The 21487-nt window shown below is 34.2% G+C and overlaps 1 protein-coding gene across 1 annotated transcript; it reads left to right on the top strand.

Annotated features, from left to right (window-relative positions):
• The first annotated feature begins 1254 nt into the window (after positions 1 to 1254).
• LOC115448246 (oxysterol-binding protein-related protein 1) lies at positions 1255 to 21282 on the top strand. Its single transcript, XM_030175639.2, has 9 exons — positions 1255 to 1471; positions 9932 to 10152; positions 11333 to 11448; positions 13086 to 13228; positions 13402 to 13602; positions 16669 to 16867; positions 17277 to 17393; positions 17858 to 18072; positions 18392 to 21282. Exons 1-9 carry the CDS (start codon positions 1440 to 1442, stop codon positions 18498 to 18500), a joined length of 1353 nt encoding a protein of 450 aa, XP_030031499.1. The 5' UTR covers positions 1255 to 1439; the 3' UTR covers positions 18501 to 21282.
• The last annotated feature ends 205 nt before the right edge of the window (positions 21283 to 21487 follow it).

Consider the following 21487-nt stretch of genomic DNA (forward strand, 5'->3'; position numbering starts at 1 on the left):
GATATAATATTAATATTTACTACAGAAGCAAACCGACTCTAGACCATAAAAATGAAGTTTTATGGGAAACTAGAAAGAAGATTAATAAAAGAACTGCAATGTAAGGTAATATAATGTCTGAACTGTTGTTTCTAAGAGTATAAAATGTTGATGTGTATTTGCTAGTAAGACTTGGCTACATGCCAAATAGGTTCTTGGAATTCGGATGTCTATAGGTTCATAAAAATTATTGCAGTATTTATTCTTTGTTTTAGCATTATGGAACAAGTGTAAGAATCTGTTACCTAGTTTATTGAAACTTTATGGTTAGGTTCCATTTCAACTATTTGATACAACCAAGTTCTGATTTGGTATACGTTAAAATTTTACCTTTCAATTTATTCATCGTATCTCATTTTATTGAAGTCAATGTTCTATCTTTATATAAAATCGAGCAATTTACGTGTCACTCAACTTTTAAAATGAATTACGCAGGAAGTTTTTTATATTGATTTTATTATAATAGCTGTTCTTGGAGATTTTGTACGTTACAATTTATATAAAGGTTTTTATTGTTAACGTTCAAAATTATATTGTTTTTAATGCTCACATTCCTTTAAATATTATTGTAGTCCTCATTATATCTATCTATAACAAAAATCAAATTATAAATCACTTTTTCAATAACAATTTCGTGTCATCGTTAAAGAATATATCCCGAAAATTTTAATTTTCTCAGCGCCATTTTTTCGCAACAAAGCACCCACACTCGTTTTACCACCATTTTCAGCTTTTCCGTTATTATTCTCTCGCGGTCAATGCTCGCTTTGTTAGACGGGATATTTGCTCCCCTGGCTTTGTGCTAAGCCGTCGCGAATAGTCGTTTATTGCTAGTTTGAAAACAATGAGAAATTGCAGTATTTTTGGATACTAATAGATAATGCAGGGATTTTATTAAATGCTGATTCTAGGAAGAAGTTCATTTATGCTCAATATTCGTTCAAATTCGTATTTTGGTCATACCAGTCTAAGAAATTGATAATTTTTTAATCAAGAACCTTCAAAACTGATAAATATTGGAAGCTTGTTTTCATTTATTGTTTTTATGAAAAAAATGTAGTTGGTAATAATTCCAATAAATAAATGTATCTGCTTACTCGTAAAAGAATAGAGTTTTGCACAGTCGAAGGTTATTTTTAAGCCATTACAATTAACCGAATCGCAGTTATTAACACAGAAAAAATAATATATAATTCAACTCTACTTTTTAGCAGCTCATTTCCAGATGTGTGTAATGAACTAATCATGGAAATAAACAGTACATGACAATATAATAATTTAAGTGTTGTAACTTTTGTGTTCACTATATGTCGTTAGTTGCCGGCAAAGTTTTAGTGTTCTGATAAACTTGCGAGTGATCGGAGGGAGCCGAGAGGAAACGGGTGGAGTTTGGTTGTAAGATGGAAGATGCTGCCAATCTGGGTAAATACAGGTGAGTTGTTAAAACATCTTATACAACAGGTAAGTAAGCATGCATGTAGGAATAAGAATTTACTAGAAATGGTGGAGACGTAAATCGTTCAGAAGGGGTTGACGATACAAAAGCAGTAAGAAGAGATTTTTTCTGAAATATGTTTGAAAACGGCATAAATGAAAAAATGGAGATGGTGCCAAATGTTACGAGTAGAAGACTGATGATTTTAAGATAATATTAGTTAAGTGTAATTATTTAAAATAATCTGATGTAGTACCTGAGACTCCGATTTATCATGCAGTGTTTCCTCTTTAATTGCGTTTCCAGAGATCAAAATGGAATTAGTTTTAATGAGTACCAGAGTAGCCACTTCTCTAAGGTTTCCTTTCCACCAGAGATTTTCTATTTTCTACGTTGCTTAGTTACAATTATCATCCTAACTAACCAATTATGTAAAGATGTGTTATTAAAATCAAGCATACCTACGTGGGGGATTGCCGGATCTCATGGAAAGACTAAAGGAAATATAATGCCTTTTTTAAAATCTACTTTCTAGAACAAAATCAATTTTCTTCGAAATAGTAAAAATGACTGCAAATCTACACCTACTGTGACCTTCTTTAAAGAATAAATTCTTTTTGCTTTGGGAGTGTGGATTATAATGTATGTAGGTATGGTTGTATGTTGTTCACTCTATCATAGCATTTCGAGCATCGAAAAAGTTACGTATAGCTATAGCTTTCCAGCAATGAAGACGTTACGTACCTTATTTATCACATAGGCTCCACCTATTTCAGGGTCCGATAAGAACCATCAGTCTTATAAGCGCTATACAATAAACACCAAGGTCTTTCTTAAAGCCGCAGTTCGTGGTCTCAATATCTGGCACAGTTAGTTTTGCGAGGGCTTCTCTGCAGTAAAGTCTTGCATAAGCTTAGACTTCAATATTTTCGCTTTGGTAACCGATTAGACTTTTGTTCAAAAACACTTCAGTGTATTCATAGAAATCTAAGTTTGGGTTCACAGTTTATTTTGGATTAAAGTGCTAGTGTTGCTCGTAAATTTTGTTGGATTGTGGTGTACATCGTCGATGTCGGACATTGCGAATTTGTGACGCAACTATGTCAGAATGACATCACATCTCACTAATGAAATGCAGGTTTGTGTCTATAAATGAATCCCTTTTATAAGCAAGTAAGGTTTAAGGCCAATTTTACCTGGTTTCAAGGAGAAGGAAGGAACAATCTTCACCCGCTGATATAGATAGTATAGCCCAAAACAGAGTTATAAATTTATTTACTTGAAATAATCCAACTCCACTGTTTATAATCTGCAGTGCAAAATCTAAGAACATAGTATCATCATTAGCAAATTTTACTGTAACTACTCTTATAAAATCAGGCGTTCTTGGGCATCTAGCAAATAATCGAGAATTCTTTTGTTACAGAACATAGATTACTTTAAAATTGAAAGCAACAATCGAACGTGACTAGACTAGTCCTTTCACCCTTAACCTTTTACAAATTAAATATCTCAAATAACTTAGTAAAATTCTGTATTCATCAAATGGATTTCACTATCGAAGTTATCTTCAAACTTTAATATAAAATATTTGAAGAACTGACTATTTCTGTTCATGAAGCCGTCGCGTTGCTTTATTATTTATGGTGATATGAATAGAGAAGTGTGTTTGCGTGTTTGTATGTCTGTTGCTGTGATACGACTGATTCAATTTTAATAGCATACGGGGAATACTGTACTTGCTGGATGATTCATATGTATCCACTTACTAACTTTTGCTTGCAACTCCGACCGCGTTTATGTCCATTCTCAAGATAATGGGTAAGGCACATTCCATTAATTTTAGTAAAACTCCAAATTGATGATTGTAAATTAGTTTTAATTATGAAATAGAGATTTTTTTGTAACATTTTTTTATAGCTGTATTAAAATATTCTAAAACCCGGCCTGGACTGTGAAATCTTCATAATCTACAGTTTTTCATAACCACAGTTTGCGCTGGAGTTTGTTTGTTATTCGCGACTCACGCTACACAAGTGTTTCTAAAAAATGTATTGTTAAAAATAAGAAAAAGCCAAAATGATCATTGTTCATTCTCAAATTAAACAAAAGACGAATGCTGAATACAATGCCAATCTCAGCGCTTAAATAATGCGCCGTTAGAAAACTTTCTGAAAGGAGGGCTGAGTTAATTTTGATATTTTGCCTGGAATATTATATTTTTTCACAATCCTTGGGTGCCTTTGATTCTGTCAAGGTTGAATGAACGTATTGATCCCAAACCGGGCGACCGTTTAAAATACGAGGATGAAGTCTCTTATATTTCGAGTAGAGGAAAACACTTCTTTATTGTGCTTTTAACGCTTGAAGTCGGGGCAAGATATTTTTATTTCGTGACAAAGTTCAGTTGCGGTTTATAGTTTAAAGAATTAGACATTTTTAATATAAATTACTGAGTGACTGACTGTTATTTTAACTTGACAATTAAATCATTATAATACTTCTGTATCCAACTCTTCTAATATAATATATTAATTTTAAAAAGCGTAGTATATTCTTATTCATTCCATACCTTGGATTCCATACATATAAAACCTCTTTAGTGAGTTTTGTTACTAAGTATTGAGAAGTCATTAGCCAAGTTTGCTATTCCAGCGCCCTCCGAACTTCGCCCTTACGAGGGTAAGAAAAGCGGAAGGTTACCTAAGTTTACTTAAAAAATATGGTTGTCAGAGTAAATGTAATACGAATTGCTGACCACTTGAAACAGAATAATAACACTACTATTAAACTCTATGAAAAATGTTGGACCGTTATATATTGTAATCTTTATACTGATATGGTAATGAAAAGCCAAAGAGATACATTTTCTGGTTTGTTCTAAGGCAAATGCCTAAAGGAATATTGCAGAACAATCTTCAGTCTTGTATCTATAGTCAGAGTTCAAATCTAATTAATACATATTTACTTCTCTATTAAGTCTCCTATTATAATTATCAATCGACTATTCAGACCCTGCGCGTTGTTTGATGAAACGATAGATTCTATCAATAGCCTTTAATTAATACTCAAAGAGTCAGAACATCTATCGAAGAACATTTATTTTTGTCTGCATTTAATTACGTGCTTGATGATAAGAATTTTGTTAAAGTAAAAACTTAAATTAAATAAATCTGTAATATTTTAAATTGCAGCTGATATCGATGCATAGGTTACAAGATTTAAATTATACAGAAATCAAAACCAAGCAAATAAAGAAGTTTCATATTAATATGTTAATAAATCAGAAGGCAAATATAATGTAAATGAATAGATATAGTATTTTTTCTAGGCAAAAAATATTATAAATCAGTAATTGCAATAAAGTTTAATAAATTGCGCAATATTCCTTATTTTGTCCCAGACACAAGGAAGCTAACTAACTCAATACATGTGGACCGTCGCTAATGGAATGGACATGAATAATTCAACGACGATATGAATGCTGAGAGGTGTATTCTGCTGCATCAGATGAATAATGTAGCTTAGAAACTAGTTGGCTAGTTTTTTTTTACATTACTTTTGATTTAACTGGTGAAATAGAGTTCAGATTCAAAAGACTGCTTTCCAACCACATCAACATCAACCCTAAGAATCGTTTGCACAGTAATTTGAATTCCAAATTTCTTCTTTACGCTTAGAATTACAACATTCGTATCACACCACTTGAGAATGTAATTATATCGAAATTGTAAAGGCATTAAACTATATAGTAATTTATCGACCTAGACCGGGACATTGAGGCCAAATTGTTGCTCTACAACTAATTGCCCACTAGGAATAAGTCGCTGTCTTATTTGAAATATCCGTATGACAAGATGTCACAGCGTCCTTAGATATTAATACAAAAATAATATATATGCTAATTTTCGCATTAAAAACGTGCAAATCGTGATATGAAAAAAATGTGAAGTATTTTACATTGATGTTTTGCTATTACACGGTAGATTGAGTAACTATCACAAGCGCAAAATTTTTGTATGACAATTTTCCCAATGTCCCTATATAATCTTAGAACTCTTTGCAAAATTGTAATAATTTGTAAATTTGTTACTCCAAATATGCCACAAGTCAATTTCATATGAAGGCGTATGTCATTTTATTTTAAACCCTCCGGCAAAGGCCTCTGGAGATTCTTCTCGGAAGAAAATTAAATTCCGACCTTCACCGGCCTATCCGTGGCAAATTGCGTTGAGTAAGAACGCCACAGGCGACCCGTATTATAAAACGCCTGAACGGAATATTCTTTTAACTGCAATGTAAATATAAACGAGGATAAATGTATTTCTTTATAATTGTATTACATTTCTTGATGTCAAATATTTGAATATTTCAATCAGAGGGAACAAATTTGTGAGGGAAATAATATTTTATAGTTATTTCATTATTGGGGATGTAGTTTTCTACAAAGACAAACACGAAGATTAAAAAAACATACATAAAACGAATTTAAATAACGCAGACGCGCGAAATTCTGGCGAATAAACCTACAATATCCCTACATGGTCTATTTAAAATTGATACTATCAAGTACGGTGTAGTCATTTTATCATGCCAAGTTTGCAGTTTCCAACGCCATTGGATGTTGTGTAAACTGAATACAGACCGTCTTCTAAGTATCTCTATTGGTTTGGTACGTTTCGATCCATAAGGAACTGCGAATGTAATTGTATTAGACGGTCCGAAACGAGGTTTAGATATATCCACGTACGTTGAGAATTCAATTGCGAACTCTAATGGTCAGTGGGATAGACACTCGTAAATCTAGTAAAGGTTTCATTCCTTCCAGTAAACTAGAACGTTATTTCTGTAGAGATTTTTTTGTGTGAAATGATTTGTTTGCAGAAAAGAAAATTGTAATAAATCATGACAAGGGTACGTTTGGATTCTTAAGTTCTAAGTATTTTTTGTAGCTCACTGCTTTAGAGAGTTTGTTAGTTATATCAAATGGAGGAACGCAAATAGGAACTCGCTGGATGTTTTTTGTCAGTATGTTTATTTGATATATTATTAGATTTGAAATTATGTCGTGATGTTTCTTTAAGTGTGTTGTAAAAACACGCCTTGTTACATAATTTATTATCTACACTAACTTCACTATGAACTTCAATCGAAAATACAAGAGCAAAAAGTATTAACTATTACTTATACCATCTTACCTATCTCCTATATTCTTTAAGGATGAAGTTAGTGCTTCCACCGCTGTACCCAAGATGGTAATTTACTTACCGCTCCGACAGCGGTAACCTCGTTTGTATCTGCATAATTTTCCAAGATGGAAGTATGATAAGGGAAAATTTTATAGGCAACAGCCAAGGTTCGCGACTTGATTACGTGTACAGTGATTCAAACATCTCGTTTGAGGTTAGGGGAGTTAATTAGGAACAACAGTGCTGGGAATTGTACGGAGTTTTACAACACATTCATGATAAAAGATATTTTGGTGTGCCCCATCAATATGTTACGAAAAATCAGTATTAGTTAACTACGGATAATACTAACATGTATCTAAATGGTAGTAGAATAATGTATTACAATCTTGTAACCCAACTATAATTTTGTGCATAAAAAGTCACTCGTCATTTTGATGCATACAAATACTTATTTATTTCACTTAATTATCTACATCAAAAACTGAACTATCAATGCCTCCCAGCTTCTCTTATGAGTTGGTATACTCTATTCTCTTGTTAATATTTCCTTTGACTATTATTAAAACTAGTAAAAATTAACCGATGTAAAATAGACTAAATGTGTTGAAATAACAAACCATAATTGTCAAAGTACGCCAATCAATGTTAATCACAGATATTGCTAGTATGGTGATTTATTAACTAAAATCTGCGATATAACTCGCCTGAGGGTTGTAAATCCAAGGTCTAATTCCGTAGGGAGCGATCGATCGGACACCGCTCGGCTTATGAACCCTTTGGGAGACCGTTTCGACGTGGTGAATATTTTGTTACTCTTTGTGATTGATTGGTATTATTGGCTAGTATGTTTTTTATGTTTTATATTTTGAAGAGTCATGGGTAGAAATGATTTAGTGTCAGGGTATTTTATTGGATTTGAGAGTTCACGGTAATCTCTTTGTATTGGTTGGATGCACCTTAATAAGTTGTTATTAAAGCGGCTGTTTCTACAACATTAATAATGCTAAAAATCTAACTCATAACTCGTCATTTTACAAAGATTTATGTAAAGAATAAAACTGCTATTATTCTACGACATTTAATGTATAATTCATGCAAGTCTGCATTTTATTAAATTTGAAGTTTAAAGCTATCGGGTCGAATAATAAAAACGCTGAATTGCTGCAAAAGTTCTCAAATATATTAGAATAATGACATTACGGTTCTTTGGAACAAAAAACTTCGTTATTCGAAACGTCTTTTTTATTGGAATTGGAGATATTGAGGCGATTGTCGTAATAGGTATGGCGTCTTCGACTAAATGGGTCCATAATGCCAATTAAAGCTTTTTGGTTATATTTTTATGAGTTTTGTTATTTCATATTGGTTTAACGCAAGAACCGTAATATATTTTCGAGGCCTTCGTGCGAATTTCAGCTCCAAATGACACGATATTTCTGAAATTCAATTCGCACCTGATACATTCTATTACATTCCCCGATATCAATATCCTTTTTGTTTTTCCTTTCTTTAGGGACGTAAGATTGTTCAAGTTTTATAAGCAAATAAATATTTATAAGTCGTTCTATCACTGTCACTGAATAATGGGTAGAAAGTTTTTTAATTCTAAAGTAATCTAAAGTTATGAAAGTGTAATTTAGTTATGACGGTTGGAAAGAGTAGACATTAACGGGTATTTCCATCGTTTATTATTTAAGAGTTGTACATTTAAGTTTGAATGGAAACAAAGATCGGTTGGCAAAATATTTGATTGCAAGAGATGTATTTCAAATATCGCAAGTAAAGTAAGGAAATTTACTGGATAGAGTTCGGTGTACAAATATATCATCTGTGACTTGTTGTAGACAATTGTAAATTACATACTATTACCTACTTACAATTTTTTTTCTCTCATTTTCAACCAAGCCTTAGTTAGTATTTAATATTGTTTCTAACAATATATTATAAATACGTTTCAGCATGTAATGCTTTAATTATAGGTTCTTTTACCTCCTAATTTAAGGGGCTAATTATTAACAAAGGTCGGTTCTTAGTTTGTCTATAATAGCTGTGTGGTTTTTTTAAGTGCGTGCTTATTAAGGGACTTTTGAAGTTAAAAAGGTAGATAAAAACGAAAATTAATATTGCAACTAGTAATTTATCGCCAAAATATCTTATCTCCAAAAGAAGAACCCACATAACTAGCTAGAACATCATATAAAGAAAAAAAGACGCTAAACTTCCAAAGACAACTATATTATGGAACAAAACTCATTATGAGGAAAAAGTTGTAGTTATAATGACGAGTCGCTGGGGTCCAAATGTTGTGAGCGTATCGATCCGGGAGCCGACCTTGAACGAGCGCCGCCATCTCGCAGTTTTTAGATTTATGAGCCGCTTATGGACCTTTTCCAGTAATGTTTTTGTAATATCTTATGTGCCTATTTACTGGTTGATGACAAAATGGTACAAGTTAATGGGTATTGTGTTGTGTTAGGTAAATAAACATAGCAAAATTTGAAGGTATTTTTAGATTGGTAGGTACGCATTTCAGAACACAACATGCAGTAACGCGAAATGTTAAATATATCATCATAATAATGTGGCAAAAATGCTCTTTTAATGATATATAGTCAGGAAACTTCATTACAGTGAAATCGTAGGTAGGTAAGCACAAGCTTAGTTATAGGTAGTTAGGTAAAATTTTAATACAATTATCGAATTTATAAACTTAAACATCCGTGATCTATGAATATTAAACTCTTATCCGCATTTATATACGAAAATATTTACGAGTGTTTCCAATAATTCTGAAATGAAATCGAGCGTAACAATCTTACGAAAGCCCTGAAGGCAAAAGAGCAAGAGACCTTGGCCCAAATACGTTGGCCCTCGCTTTTATTTGTCGCCAACATTTTCACACTAATAAATTACTTGGAACCCTTTGAAATGGATGCGTAGGTTTAGTTCAAATTTGCTTTTGTTTACCATAATCTCGTTTTGGTGGTGTTATGATAATACGGACTTTGGGCAATGTGCCTATTTCGTTGGCTTAAAGGGCTTTGCCTAAATAGTATGGTTATTTTGTTTCGAGTTTTATAAGTTTCTGATGCTACTGGTGAATTCACTGATGTATATTTGCACGAACGTATTTGTTACGAAATGGGAATATTTGCTAAAGATAATTCTTGTCTTTTCTAGAATTGTGTTTATTTGCTACGTTTCTGGAACAGCTAATACAAGATCTTGTAAACGATCGATTTCTGATCTCTTCTTTCTCCCTCAGGACCTCACTCCCAGTGGCCCAGTTTAGCCGCGGCGACTTCTCCCTGTGGTCAGTACTAAAGAACTGCGTCGGCAAAGAGCTATCCAAGATAACCATGCCGGTGGTGTTCAACGAGCCGCTGTCCTTCCTCCAGCGCATGCTGGAGTACCTCGAGTACGCTCATCTGCTGCGGATGGCGTCGGAGCAAAGCGATCCTGTTGCCAGGATGGAGTATATTGCAGGTAATGTCTTTATTCAAGCCGGCTTGATCGAGGTAATGAAACTGTTGTATAAAAAATCTAAGTGGCAGCTTTTTCTATATGAGCACGGTGAAGTGACCCCACTCGACCCGATGGTAAGTGGAGTGGGGTCCAATAAAATGTCGAATGACGACAAATGATTACCACTCGACGGTCGACATAATAATGCTGGCGTGTTGTAGCCGGATATACATAGGCTGATCCCGGAACGCGACACACTTATGTGGGCCACTATGGCGGGTTTTAACACCTTGTGTATGGTGGTCGCTAACCGGACGGATATAAAATATATCCTAACACCAGCAAAGCTTGCTTGTTGTGTTTTGTATTGTATTATATCCTGAAATAAATGAACCACCCTTCCCTACATTTCATTATGTTTTAGGCTGGACGCTACAGATGACTTGCCCGATTGTTTCATGGTTTATGCATAAAAACTATACAGTAAATTTCATAACTAAATATGTTTTTACTTATTTTAAATACAAAGTAAAACAATGTTATATTAAATATTGTAAATATAATAAAGTTCCAGCGTTCGTGCCTCATTATGTGCCTCATTAACCCTTATCTTTCTGACTGTTCTACTTTTAGAATTGTTCTCCTACTTTTTTAAACATGTAGCGGATTGTATGTTTGAAAATTTTTTTGTCCGTGATTATTACGTACTGAACTAATTGTATAAATATCCTTTGCTATTGTGGAGGGTAGAAACAGGTACCACCGTCCATCATCGTATATATCCAAAATATCGCTAGTATAGCATAAAAGTATGATATGAAGTTAGCAGTTGTAAACGGTGTGAATTGTGCTCAGTTGAAAAATTAGTTATCTCTGGTGACTTGTGTAATTCATGAAACTGCAGTCTATAAAACCTCAACTATTAACGTAGTCCAAAATAATTTTACAAACCTAACCTATTAAACTTCTGTAAGATTTATTCACTATCGTATTCCGATAACTTTTGGCACTATAAAATTGGATCATTTGCTACCATAGCGCCACCAATTAGTCGCTTTTCAACGGATACTTTTTCATACACAGACATGGTGCTCCTTGCCGCTAACCACCATAGTCACTATCACTAACTTTTCTTTTAGCATTTCCTCTTCAGTAATAGCTATTTATAAAGTAACATTAAATAAAACTTTTTATCCATTAGCGTTCGCAGTGAGTGCCCTCGCTTCGAACTGGGAGCGTTTGGGCAAGCCATTCAACCCATTGCTGGGCGAGACGTACGAACTGGAAAGGCCAGAGTTCAGGGCGGTTTGTGAACAGGTGGGTTCCGCTTCATTAAATTAGAGGGTAAGCTTGTTAAGTAAATGATTTTAGGGAGCTGTTTTGTATCACCCACTCAGTTTTGTTAGGGCATATACTTGGCATTAGTAAAAGAATAATAAAAAAAAAAAACAATGGATAAACCAAAGAAACCTTGGATTAAGCAGAGCCTAGGAAGTATGAAGTTAAAAAATATATTCTTGTAAAATACAAAAGCCTTAAAATGCCACCCATGCATATATCTAGTCTAAAAGAACTCGAAATCAAGCTGGATTTCTTTTTCATAATCAACTTTATTATCTTTATCAATAAATCGAATCTCGCGATATAAGAACCGCTGTATGAGGTTAACAACTTTAATAATACAACAGAATAGGCATTTGATCCACAATCAGCGATCTCGTAGTCTAATTTGATAGCAAAAAGCCCCGAGCGGTTTGAGAAACGGCAAAAGGAAAATAAGGGGAAGGAATGTTTGTTTTCCTGGGTATGTGAGAAGCAAATTGTGTTAAGAAATTCGTGCAGGTAAGGCTTATTCTGTTTTATTAGATTTACCTCTATTTTATTTTGGTACGGAGTTTGTTTACCTAAAGGGTAAAATCCGGTGATGCGAGACAGTTTCGCACCCTGAAGATTTCATACTATAAATTATGTTTTTTGGGTACATACAATGTGTTTATTTAGAATTGTTATGTTACGGGTCAATAAATAACACATACACTACGTCATTATCCCTGAAAGGGTAAGCAGAAGTTCAATCAGGGTATGCTTTTCGCCATATATGTTTTGGCCCATGATTAGGTAGGGGGCAAACATGTAAAATAATATTTTAAATTTATTCACCCTCTCCGTTTATCATCAACCAATCCGTTTATTATCAGCAATCATCGAAAGGTTTAAAATCATCTGCAAATCCAAACATCTTTCACACTTTTGTATCATAAATAATGTACATTCTGTAGCAAGGAAGGCAAGAAGTATCAAACTTTAAATGTGAAACTTGGGTACAGTTATTACTTAAGATAATTGAGTTTAAAAGTTTTAATTAACTTACATTTTATAATGGCCAATTAACAACCAGTTTAAAGATTTTTTAATTGTATTTACTGCAGAGCTGTTTTATTAAGTGCTCATGGGAGACGTGATATATTTTGTTTAAGTATGTTTTCTACATTTGAACATATAGAAATCAAATTTTCTTTCAAACTTTCTTCACACATTCTTTGTTTTGCATTTGGTTGTAAATTGTAGCCAATGTAATTACGGGGCCTCTGTAGCCAATGGAAAAATAGGTTAACCATAAGTATTCAGAAATTCTGTAACCCAAAATTTGAATACCGTCTCGTACCGTCTGTATTATAACAAACTAACAAGAGCTAAGTATTTAATCGTCCACATCAAACAGCGTTAAATAATAGCTGCTCAGTAATATTTTATAGAGTATCCATGAACATAACGGATGTAGGTAATCTTTTTCGCAATAGAAATAATGACGTAGCAGAAATTAATTTTCGAACTCTACATATCAGGATTACTACGTGCGATTAGAAAGCTCCTGTCCAAACCTCAAACTCAATCCCATTGATACTATTTGAGTGTCCGTATAAGCCTTTAGGTTCATATGACATCATTCACAGGTGTCTCATCACCCGCCTGTGTCCGCATTCCACGCTGACAGCAAGCATTTTGTATTCCACGGCTCAGTCCATCCCAAATTGAAGTTCTGCGGCAAGAGTGTGGAGATTCAGCCCAAAGGTCATGTGACCGTGGAATTGCCAAGGTATAATTCTCCTTATATCGAATGAAATAAATTATAGAAGTCATATGTGGAATTGATAATTACATTTTTAAGTATAATGCAACAGTTTAGCATTAAATATGTATCGTTGAGTAATTGCATGTTTTATGATAATTTGACCTACTAAATGACAAATAATCACACCATTCGCGCAGGTGGGGGGAAGCCTACACCTGGACCAACGTGAATTGCGTGGTCCACAATGTGATCGTGGGGAAATTGTGGATCGAGCAGTACGGCGCCATGGAGGTGACGTGCCACGGCGGAGCAGGGCTTAAGGCCAACCTCGTCTTCAAGCCAGCTGGATTCAACAACAGAGACCTTCACCGAGTCGACGGGTTTATAGTAGATGCCAGGTAGGTATTACTATTTGATAATGAGTTTCTAAGTATAACCGCTAATGGTTCACTCATTAAAAAGAAAGAGATGGTAGACAAGACTTAGAATTTTATTAATGGAATATGCGAAAGGAAGAGAGAAAGAAATAGAAGCAACTAGTCGCAAATATGAGCTAATCCAACTTATCAAGATCATAGAAAGAGGAAATTGTTTGTATGGTATATGTTACGATGTATGATGTGAAGGATAGAAGATTTTCTTACGTTTTAGATACTTCGCTCTTAGTTCCCCGATTTAGTTAAAGATCTACAACGCGTTTACATCTCTATCACATACATTTAAAATAAAATGCACACTGTTGACTTAACGTGTTCCTACTTGTTCGTTTGATGATTTTTAATTCATGGTCACTTATCCATTTCCCATTTGTAAGCTGTCTGTTCTGTCTGTTCTTGAAAGGTCATCTGTTTTTTTAGCTTTCTTAGAATGTTATAGACTATTAATTACTTATTATTAGACGCTCTTCTATGTCGATTTCTGATGCGCTGAAATTGTGTCTGGATTTAAATATATTATTTGTATATATATACGCAACTAGCTAATCCGAACAATGGTCACGAACAGCCACTATGACATTTCATACAAACGATTGACGAAGTTTATTACTAACACTCGGCTTAGCAGTTGCTTTATACAAATGATTCGAGTCTTATGCTTAGATAGGATATTTTTAATGAAAAAGGTAGTCGAGGATGATTGGTTGGAAGTTTAAAAGTATATCGTAATAAGTTGTGTTGCGGTGATTTCACGTCGTAGTGAAAAAGAAGGTTTGATGAGAGTCGAGCGTGTGGGAAGAAAATAATGCATGAGACAACGTTATAGGTTGGTACCTTCGGCGTTTTGGTTGGGTGTGTGTGCCTACATGTTGACACGACCATGGTGCCTGGCTTGAAATATCCATATGCAAGTTGAAAAGAGCGCTTTGATTGGCTAAAACAGGGTCATTTTAACACTGCGTTAATAAATGAAATATCATACTCGCCTTTATCTCTGCTAAGATTTTGACAAAAATCATTCATGAATGTTACATATTTTCACCAAGAATCAGTTTTAGTTTACTCTTTTTTTTTGTTTTGTAGTTTAGTCCGAATATTACGTGTGTGTGTGATTGTATTTCTGATTGAAAGTGTGATGTCGCTGCGACGATATTCTCTTAGAGTAATGGTGGCATTAGGGCGTGTAAAATTAAAATTACTTTTTATTGAAATTTATTTGTTCGAAACTTTTAAGTTACATTTAGGGTTCAAGTAAATTATTGTAAGGTCCATGACATTTTATTTAGTAATGTAATGTTAAAATGACCCTGTATACAAGTTAAAAAGGGCAAACTGTTGAACCATGCAGTCTCAGCTTTTGTCCCTTGAACTTGTACCTACGATTTAGTTGATATTTACGTATAAATCTATAGTTCTTATGAGGTTTGACTGGTGCGTAGTAAGTGCGGGTTCAATGCTTAGTTACTCCTTATCAAAAAATCGAGCTAACATCTCTTTCTTGATAATCAATAGTCCCCCCCCCCCCTAATTTCTTGAGAAAAAAAAACCACTCGGTGATGTCTTGAATTTGTGCTAGCCGATAGGCTTTGATTGAGAAAATGTTTAGATAGACACTGAGAGCTTCAAACGCGTCTAAAAAATAGAGGACTTTTCGCCTCTACATCGCCTTCCCGTGCTCAGTGCGCTTCGAGCATAGACTCATATATAATACTGGAAGGAAAATGAATGAAATCGGTAAATTAAATTACTTTACAAAATAATTTTACTATTGTTCTGTCGTGTAAAAATTTAAACACCATTAATTACATATTAAATTTATTTTTTCAAATGTATGGCGGCACCGAAGCGTCACTTACCCGGTATTCCAGGGGTAAAATAATTGGGATTCAGGACTTGCGTATATAAATTTAAATTTAATCAATCTATAAATATAAATTTAATAAAATTATTATTATTAGAATTATTACAAAATATAATCGGAGAAATTAAATATTTTGGTGCGTGTCAATTATTTTTTTGTATTACATTAAAATCATTTTCTCCACATTTTAATAGGAAACATGCAATATCATTATGCACGTATACAAAGCTAAGTAGAACTACGCAGGGACAGCGTATGACGTAGCTGTCACATACACTACGCTTGTAATAGTGGGCCTATTTGTTTTAGTATCATTGAAGCGTCACTCCATCTAGACATTTAATTTATCAAAGCTGATAAGTATACTTGCGAGCAAAAATGCCAACCCACTAGCAAAGAACATGTCCGCTTTTTTGTATGGGCGCTGGTTCTTTATTTCGCTCAAATTCCAACCAACCTCAAACTTATGGCATAATAAAGTGGAAAAAATGTGGAACTTGGAATCAATAAGAGAATAATTTTAGACACCTCCATTTAGGTATATGAAAAGGAAAGACATCTCGTGGTGAAGTAAAAATAATTTCATTTTTCGTCAAAAGAGGTGGAATAACTACATAGACTTTGTTTTTTTTTTACTTAAGTAGCTTTTAGTTTTGAATTTTTATTCACGGTTTTTTGGAGAGACAATTTCAATTACAATTTGTTATGTTTTGCTGTATCGATTTTACAATTCGGCTAATTTGTGCCAATTTGTTTGAAAAGCAGTAGATAAAATAAACTATTTTTTTGTCAACTTTACTTTTTTTCGGGAGTATTCAAATGTAGCAATATTTATATTTCAAAATAGTTCATTTTAAAGTTAATATCAAAGTAAAATATAATTACAAAAATCTCAGAATCGGAGGTCTTTAAAATTAATTCATATATTTCAATACAAATTTTTAAGTCTTCTATCAAAATATATATTATAAATTTCCTTGGTTAGAATTTCTGTCGAATAAAAAACCGGTTTTGGACATGTCGTTTATTATTTTGTATTATTTTATAATACTTTATTTACTAACGTTTCACCGCTTGTGTGTATTAAAAAAAGTTCTATATCGAGATGTTTTCATACTTGTTTGCTAGTGGGTTGGCTTTTTGCTCGCAAGTATATTCCGTTACAGTAAGAAGCGGCTTCGGTTCCTGTATGGAAAATGGACGGAGTACATCAAGTGCTGCAGCGCAAGCGCGTTCGAGCAGTGGTCGCGGGAGAAGGGCGAGGAGGCGGGAGGGGCGCACACCCCCTCTCACACGCCGAAGAAGGTGCTCGCTAAACTGAACAGCTTCAAAGTCGGCGCTCTGCGGTCCATGTCCATACAGGAGGTATGACAGCATAACTACTGCCTATAAGGACTATAATATAGGTCAACATGTATATGTATACCTATATAAGTATGTGTTATAAAGGTGGCAGGAACACGGATGTAGGCCGCTTTCGACAGGTCCGTCTGGAAATCTTTGGGGGAGGCCTATGTTCAGCAGTGGACTTTATGTGGCTGATGATTATGATGATGATATAAGTGCTGATCCAATTTTGTGAATTAATTTACTAATAGAAAGCTATATTTTCCCTGACAGCCGTAGTCAATAATCTACGGATAAAAAAATCTATGCTTGGGGCCAGTACTGCGGGAAAACACTAGCTCCAACCATTGACAACTAGGCACCACGCTTTCTATAACTGTTAAGTACCTGTTAAACCTATCATCCAGTAACAATTTTTTTATTTCAGCCTGAAGAACCAGAGACCTCGGAAGATGTTCCAAAACCAGACGAGTCGTTCAACATCGACATACCGGGCTCTGTGTCGCTGTGGGAAGCGCGGCCCAGACCGGCGAATAGTGCTCAGGTATCACAATTTCTCTATCACGACTATATTATGTATAAATCGTAATATAATAATTAAGTATAAAAAATACAAATTAACTCCAACCACAAAATTTAACTGGATTTTATGAGCCATTTATTTTTGCTGGTGGTAGGATGTATTTTATATCCGCCATCTGGGCTATCCGGTACCCGACATAGTGGCCCACGTGTGTGTGTCGCGTTCCGAAATCAGCCTGTGTATATCCGGCTCCAATAGGCCGGCATAATTGTGTCGACTGTCGACGGGTAGTGATCTTTCTTCAGGCGACATTCTATTGGACCCTACCCACTAACCATCAGGTGGAGTGGGACCACTTTGCCGTGCATGTGGCACGATGTATAAAAAACAATTAAAAATGATTCCTACTCTAGAACGTATTACCTTTAGCCATACATTTTTTATTGATGAACAGGTCCTTAAACCTCATACTCCATCCTTTCCAGTACTACCAATTCACGGAGTTCGCAATGTCTCTGAACGAATTAGAGCCGGGCATGAAAGGCCAGCTGTGCCCGACCGACAGCCGCCTCAGGCCAGACGTGAGGCTCCTGGAACAGGGAGATATTGACGCTGCAGCTGCGGAGAAAACCAGGCTTGAAGAGAAACAGCGGGCGGCGAGGAAGCTGCTCAAGAAGTCTACTGAAGCTTGGCAGCCGAGGTAATACAGATCGGTTTTGGAGATTGAGTTTTTAACAACCATTAAATTTGACTCTATTTTAATTTGATGTGAATCAGTGGCAAATCTGAACTTCTCTTCAAGAAAAGGATTCTGATTGCAAGTATTGCGTCCTAGGTCGCTGCTGGCCCTGGTTATTGACAAATCCCGCACTGCTGAAATAGGATAAATGTTGAATAAACGTGGTCAAGTTCATTCACCAACAATTCCTTTCGATTAATGCAATAATTGATGCCATTAAACGTATATGTCTTTACATACGACGCCATAAGGCGCAAGCTTAACTATACTCAAATTCCAGGTGGTTCAGTCAAGGCACAAATCCGTATACGAAGCAAGAGGACTGGCTGTACAACGGCGGGTATTGGGATCGCAACTACCAACATTTGAAGGACGTGGACATATTCTAATGTACCTACGTATGTTATTTCGTACAGTACAGTCTAGCGAACATAGATCAAATTTGTCTTGAGGGGATTTTTCTTTTAGCTTACCATACATTTTTAAGTAGACAGATTCTGGTTACCATCGAGAGAGAAAACATCTCTCGTCAGTCGATTTTATACTCGTTATAAACCAAAAAGGTCGCGTTATTTTGTAGGTTTCTAGTCATAATAACAGAAATTACTGTGAAATTATTTATGTTTAAATTGTGCATTATTGCTGAATGATGTTGAATTTTTTGCGCAAGTACATGTCATAGCCCGCCTACTAAATGCACTTGGTATTCATTCATTTATCGATTTTCAAAATTGAATATACATTTTTTATTTAATTAGTAAAGAATTAAAATGGCGGTACGCACTCAATATAAAGATACAATCCGTTTTACGTATAGTAATTTTGATACCTAACGTCTTTCCAGTTGTTTCATGAAGGTTTCAGTAAATTCCATTATCTTAATTTAATTAAAATTCTTATATTCGTGTAGTGAAGTATAAAATTTCCCAAAATATGTACAAAAATAAATGAATGTAATTGCGGAGCTTGAATTATTTAAAATGAGATATATATTTTTGGTGCCAAAGTGCTAAGCATTTATTTTACGTACAAGTTGGATATTGAATATGCTTAGATGGCGCGTGTTACAGTACTCGGCAGTAAATATTACACATTGCGTTGCTCTATAGAAATCGTTTAAAAGTCAGTTACAAAACGTCATATAGTTTTGAGTGATAGAGACAGCCTCTACAAAGCTGGTGAGATCTATCTCTTTCTAAATCCATATTTACTACCATTTAAAGAGAGAATACTTTTCTTTTTTTCTCAGTACAATGTGCAATAAAATTTACTGCCGAATATTGTAATTCTATAGCTTATTCATGGAAGGGTTGATGATGTAGAGGACCAGATATGAGTAACAAAGCGAGGAAATACTGATTTATAGAGAAACATGAAATGTAATAAAAATAAAACTTAGTAGATTGTTTACACTCATAGAATAATAAATAAGATCTCGTATATTTACTAAGTTTTATAACACATCAATAAGTAATATGCGAATTTAATTTGATACGATTAGAAAATCGCTATATTTCTGCAATATTTAAAACAAATTGGTTCTTCGTGTTTCTTTTTCCAGTTCTAGAAATAAATCAGTCTTTCCTTAGTCACATACGTATCGTGTTAAAATGCTTTAGATTAAACATTAAGGCTTGTATATTAAAATTAACTATTTTCAGTTTATCCTACGTAAATTTCTAGATATGCCCTAAGATCTAAGGACTTATTCTTCATATAAGGAACAATAATTTCACAAAAAAAAGTGCATGTCTAGCAACCAAATGAATGGTTATTATAAGCCAGCTAGTTATCTGGAGTGTACTGCTCGTATTTTGTCTATTTATTAAGAGTGATTGCATGGGGTGGGGTCCCCCCTCCTCCCAAAACATTGACTTGGCTGAGAAGGTGAAAACAACAAAGATGTGCATTGAATGACATTCATATTCGTTTGAAAAAGAAATGTTTGTTTGATCCTCTAATCACTTGGGAGTGATTAAAGGTTCAAGCAACCAATTTTTGGGCCTCGTGGCCCCCCTTCACCGGCTACAAACCGTGAGTGATGGTAATATGATTAAAAAATCTGACGGACAACACCAATATTACTTTTCAACAAAATGTAGAGAAGAACATTCTTACTATTGCTAATTTCCGTGGCTTAATCACACTTTCTGAACGCACCGGAGTAATATGGAATTAAGTTTTGAGTGATAATCGAAAACTAAACCATATTTCTCGGCACTTACTACTAATATTTATAAACCTAGTTTCTTAGATACAGGGCATATTTAAACAATATAATATTATATCACAAGCAAAGCTTATAACTGTATAAAGTCAATTATTTATCACATATTTAAGCATGTGCTATAAAAGAAATATATTTTATCAAATTGAATTACGTGTCATGTCTGTTTATTGTTATTCTTTACTTCATTAGGATTGTTATTTTTTTTCTATTTAAGATTTTATTTGCACTGTCGTATATTCCAATAATTCAACATAAATATTAATGTTTTACATTGTCTCGTTTATTTGTCTTCCTAATTGTATTATTTGTACAAAATAGTTTTAATACTTGTTTCGTCTTATTATTAAGTAATAGTTTGTTACTATCTTAGATTTATGTATAGAGTGTTTCAAGGAGATATCAATAATAAAACCCAGCCAAAAGTATATGCCACTTGCAAGTGTAATTAGTACAGAAACTATAAAAAGCTACCAATAACCAATTATCCAAGTAGTAATTAATAAACACCCTGTCTCCAAGTATGATTATTTGCAACGCGCGCTTTTTGAAACACTCTGTATAAATTACTTTATACCTTACTTTATCAATATATAGTTCTAAATAGCATATCACCAATAGCTTAAGAGCTTTTAAAATCATTTCTTATCCCGTTACGAAATTCCGAACCCCAAACTTCTGACTATTACAACTTTATCACAAATTGTTTAGTCGATTAGCATTTCAAGACGGGTAAATAGCGGATAGATTTTTTATAGCTTTTTGTGTATTTTTAGTATATATAGAAAAATATTGAGTAGTGTTGTATCATTCGTGAATTTCAACTGTATAATTACATTTAACACAACGTCTTAGACGGTTAAAAATGTAGTGAAAATTGTAAAAAAAATATATTTACTATAAATAATCAAAATGTAATAGGTAATAAATAGAATCGATGACGATATGCATTTTATTCTTGGATGAAGGCGGTTATAAAAATATCTTTGTATCCTTACGTGACGGTTGCAAACATCTTGCAAAAGTTTATCTAATGGTTTCACGGGGGAAAAACGCATTGTTGCTACCGTCACTTGGGGATTGAATGGAACGGTAGTTGATTTCACCGGTCATGCGGCCCAATGTCGACACTCGGGAGTTATGCATCAT

Source organism: Manduca sexta, chromosome 25 (genome assembly GCF_014839805.1).
Source record: "Manduca sexta isolate Smith_Timp_Sample1 chromosome 25, JHU_Msex_v1.0, whole genome shotgun sequence".
Classification (NCBI taxonomy): Eukaryota; Metazoa; Arthropoda; class Insecta; order Lepidoptera; family Sphingidae; genus Manduca; species Manduca sexta.

What these genes read in the sequence shown, in the direction of transcription:
- LOC115448246 (XM_030175639.2), top strand. Translation starts at nt 1,440, where the DNA reads ATGGAAGATGCTGCCAATCTGGGTAAATACAG. An exon ending in GCCAATCTGGGTAAATACAG is followed by an intron (nt 1,472 to 9,931) that starts GTGAGTTGTTAA and finishes TTTCTCCCTCAG; the next exon opens with GACCTCACTCCCAGTGGCCC. An exon ending in TCAGGGCGGTTTGTGAACAG is followed by an intron (nt 11,449 to 13,085) that starts GTGGGTTCCGCT and finishes CATCATTCACAG; the next exon opens with GTGTCTCATCACCCGCCTGT.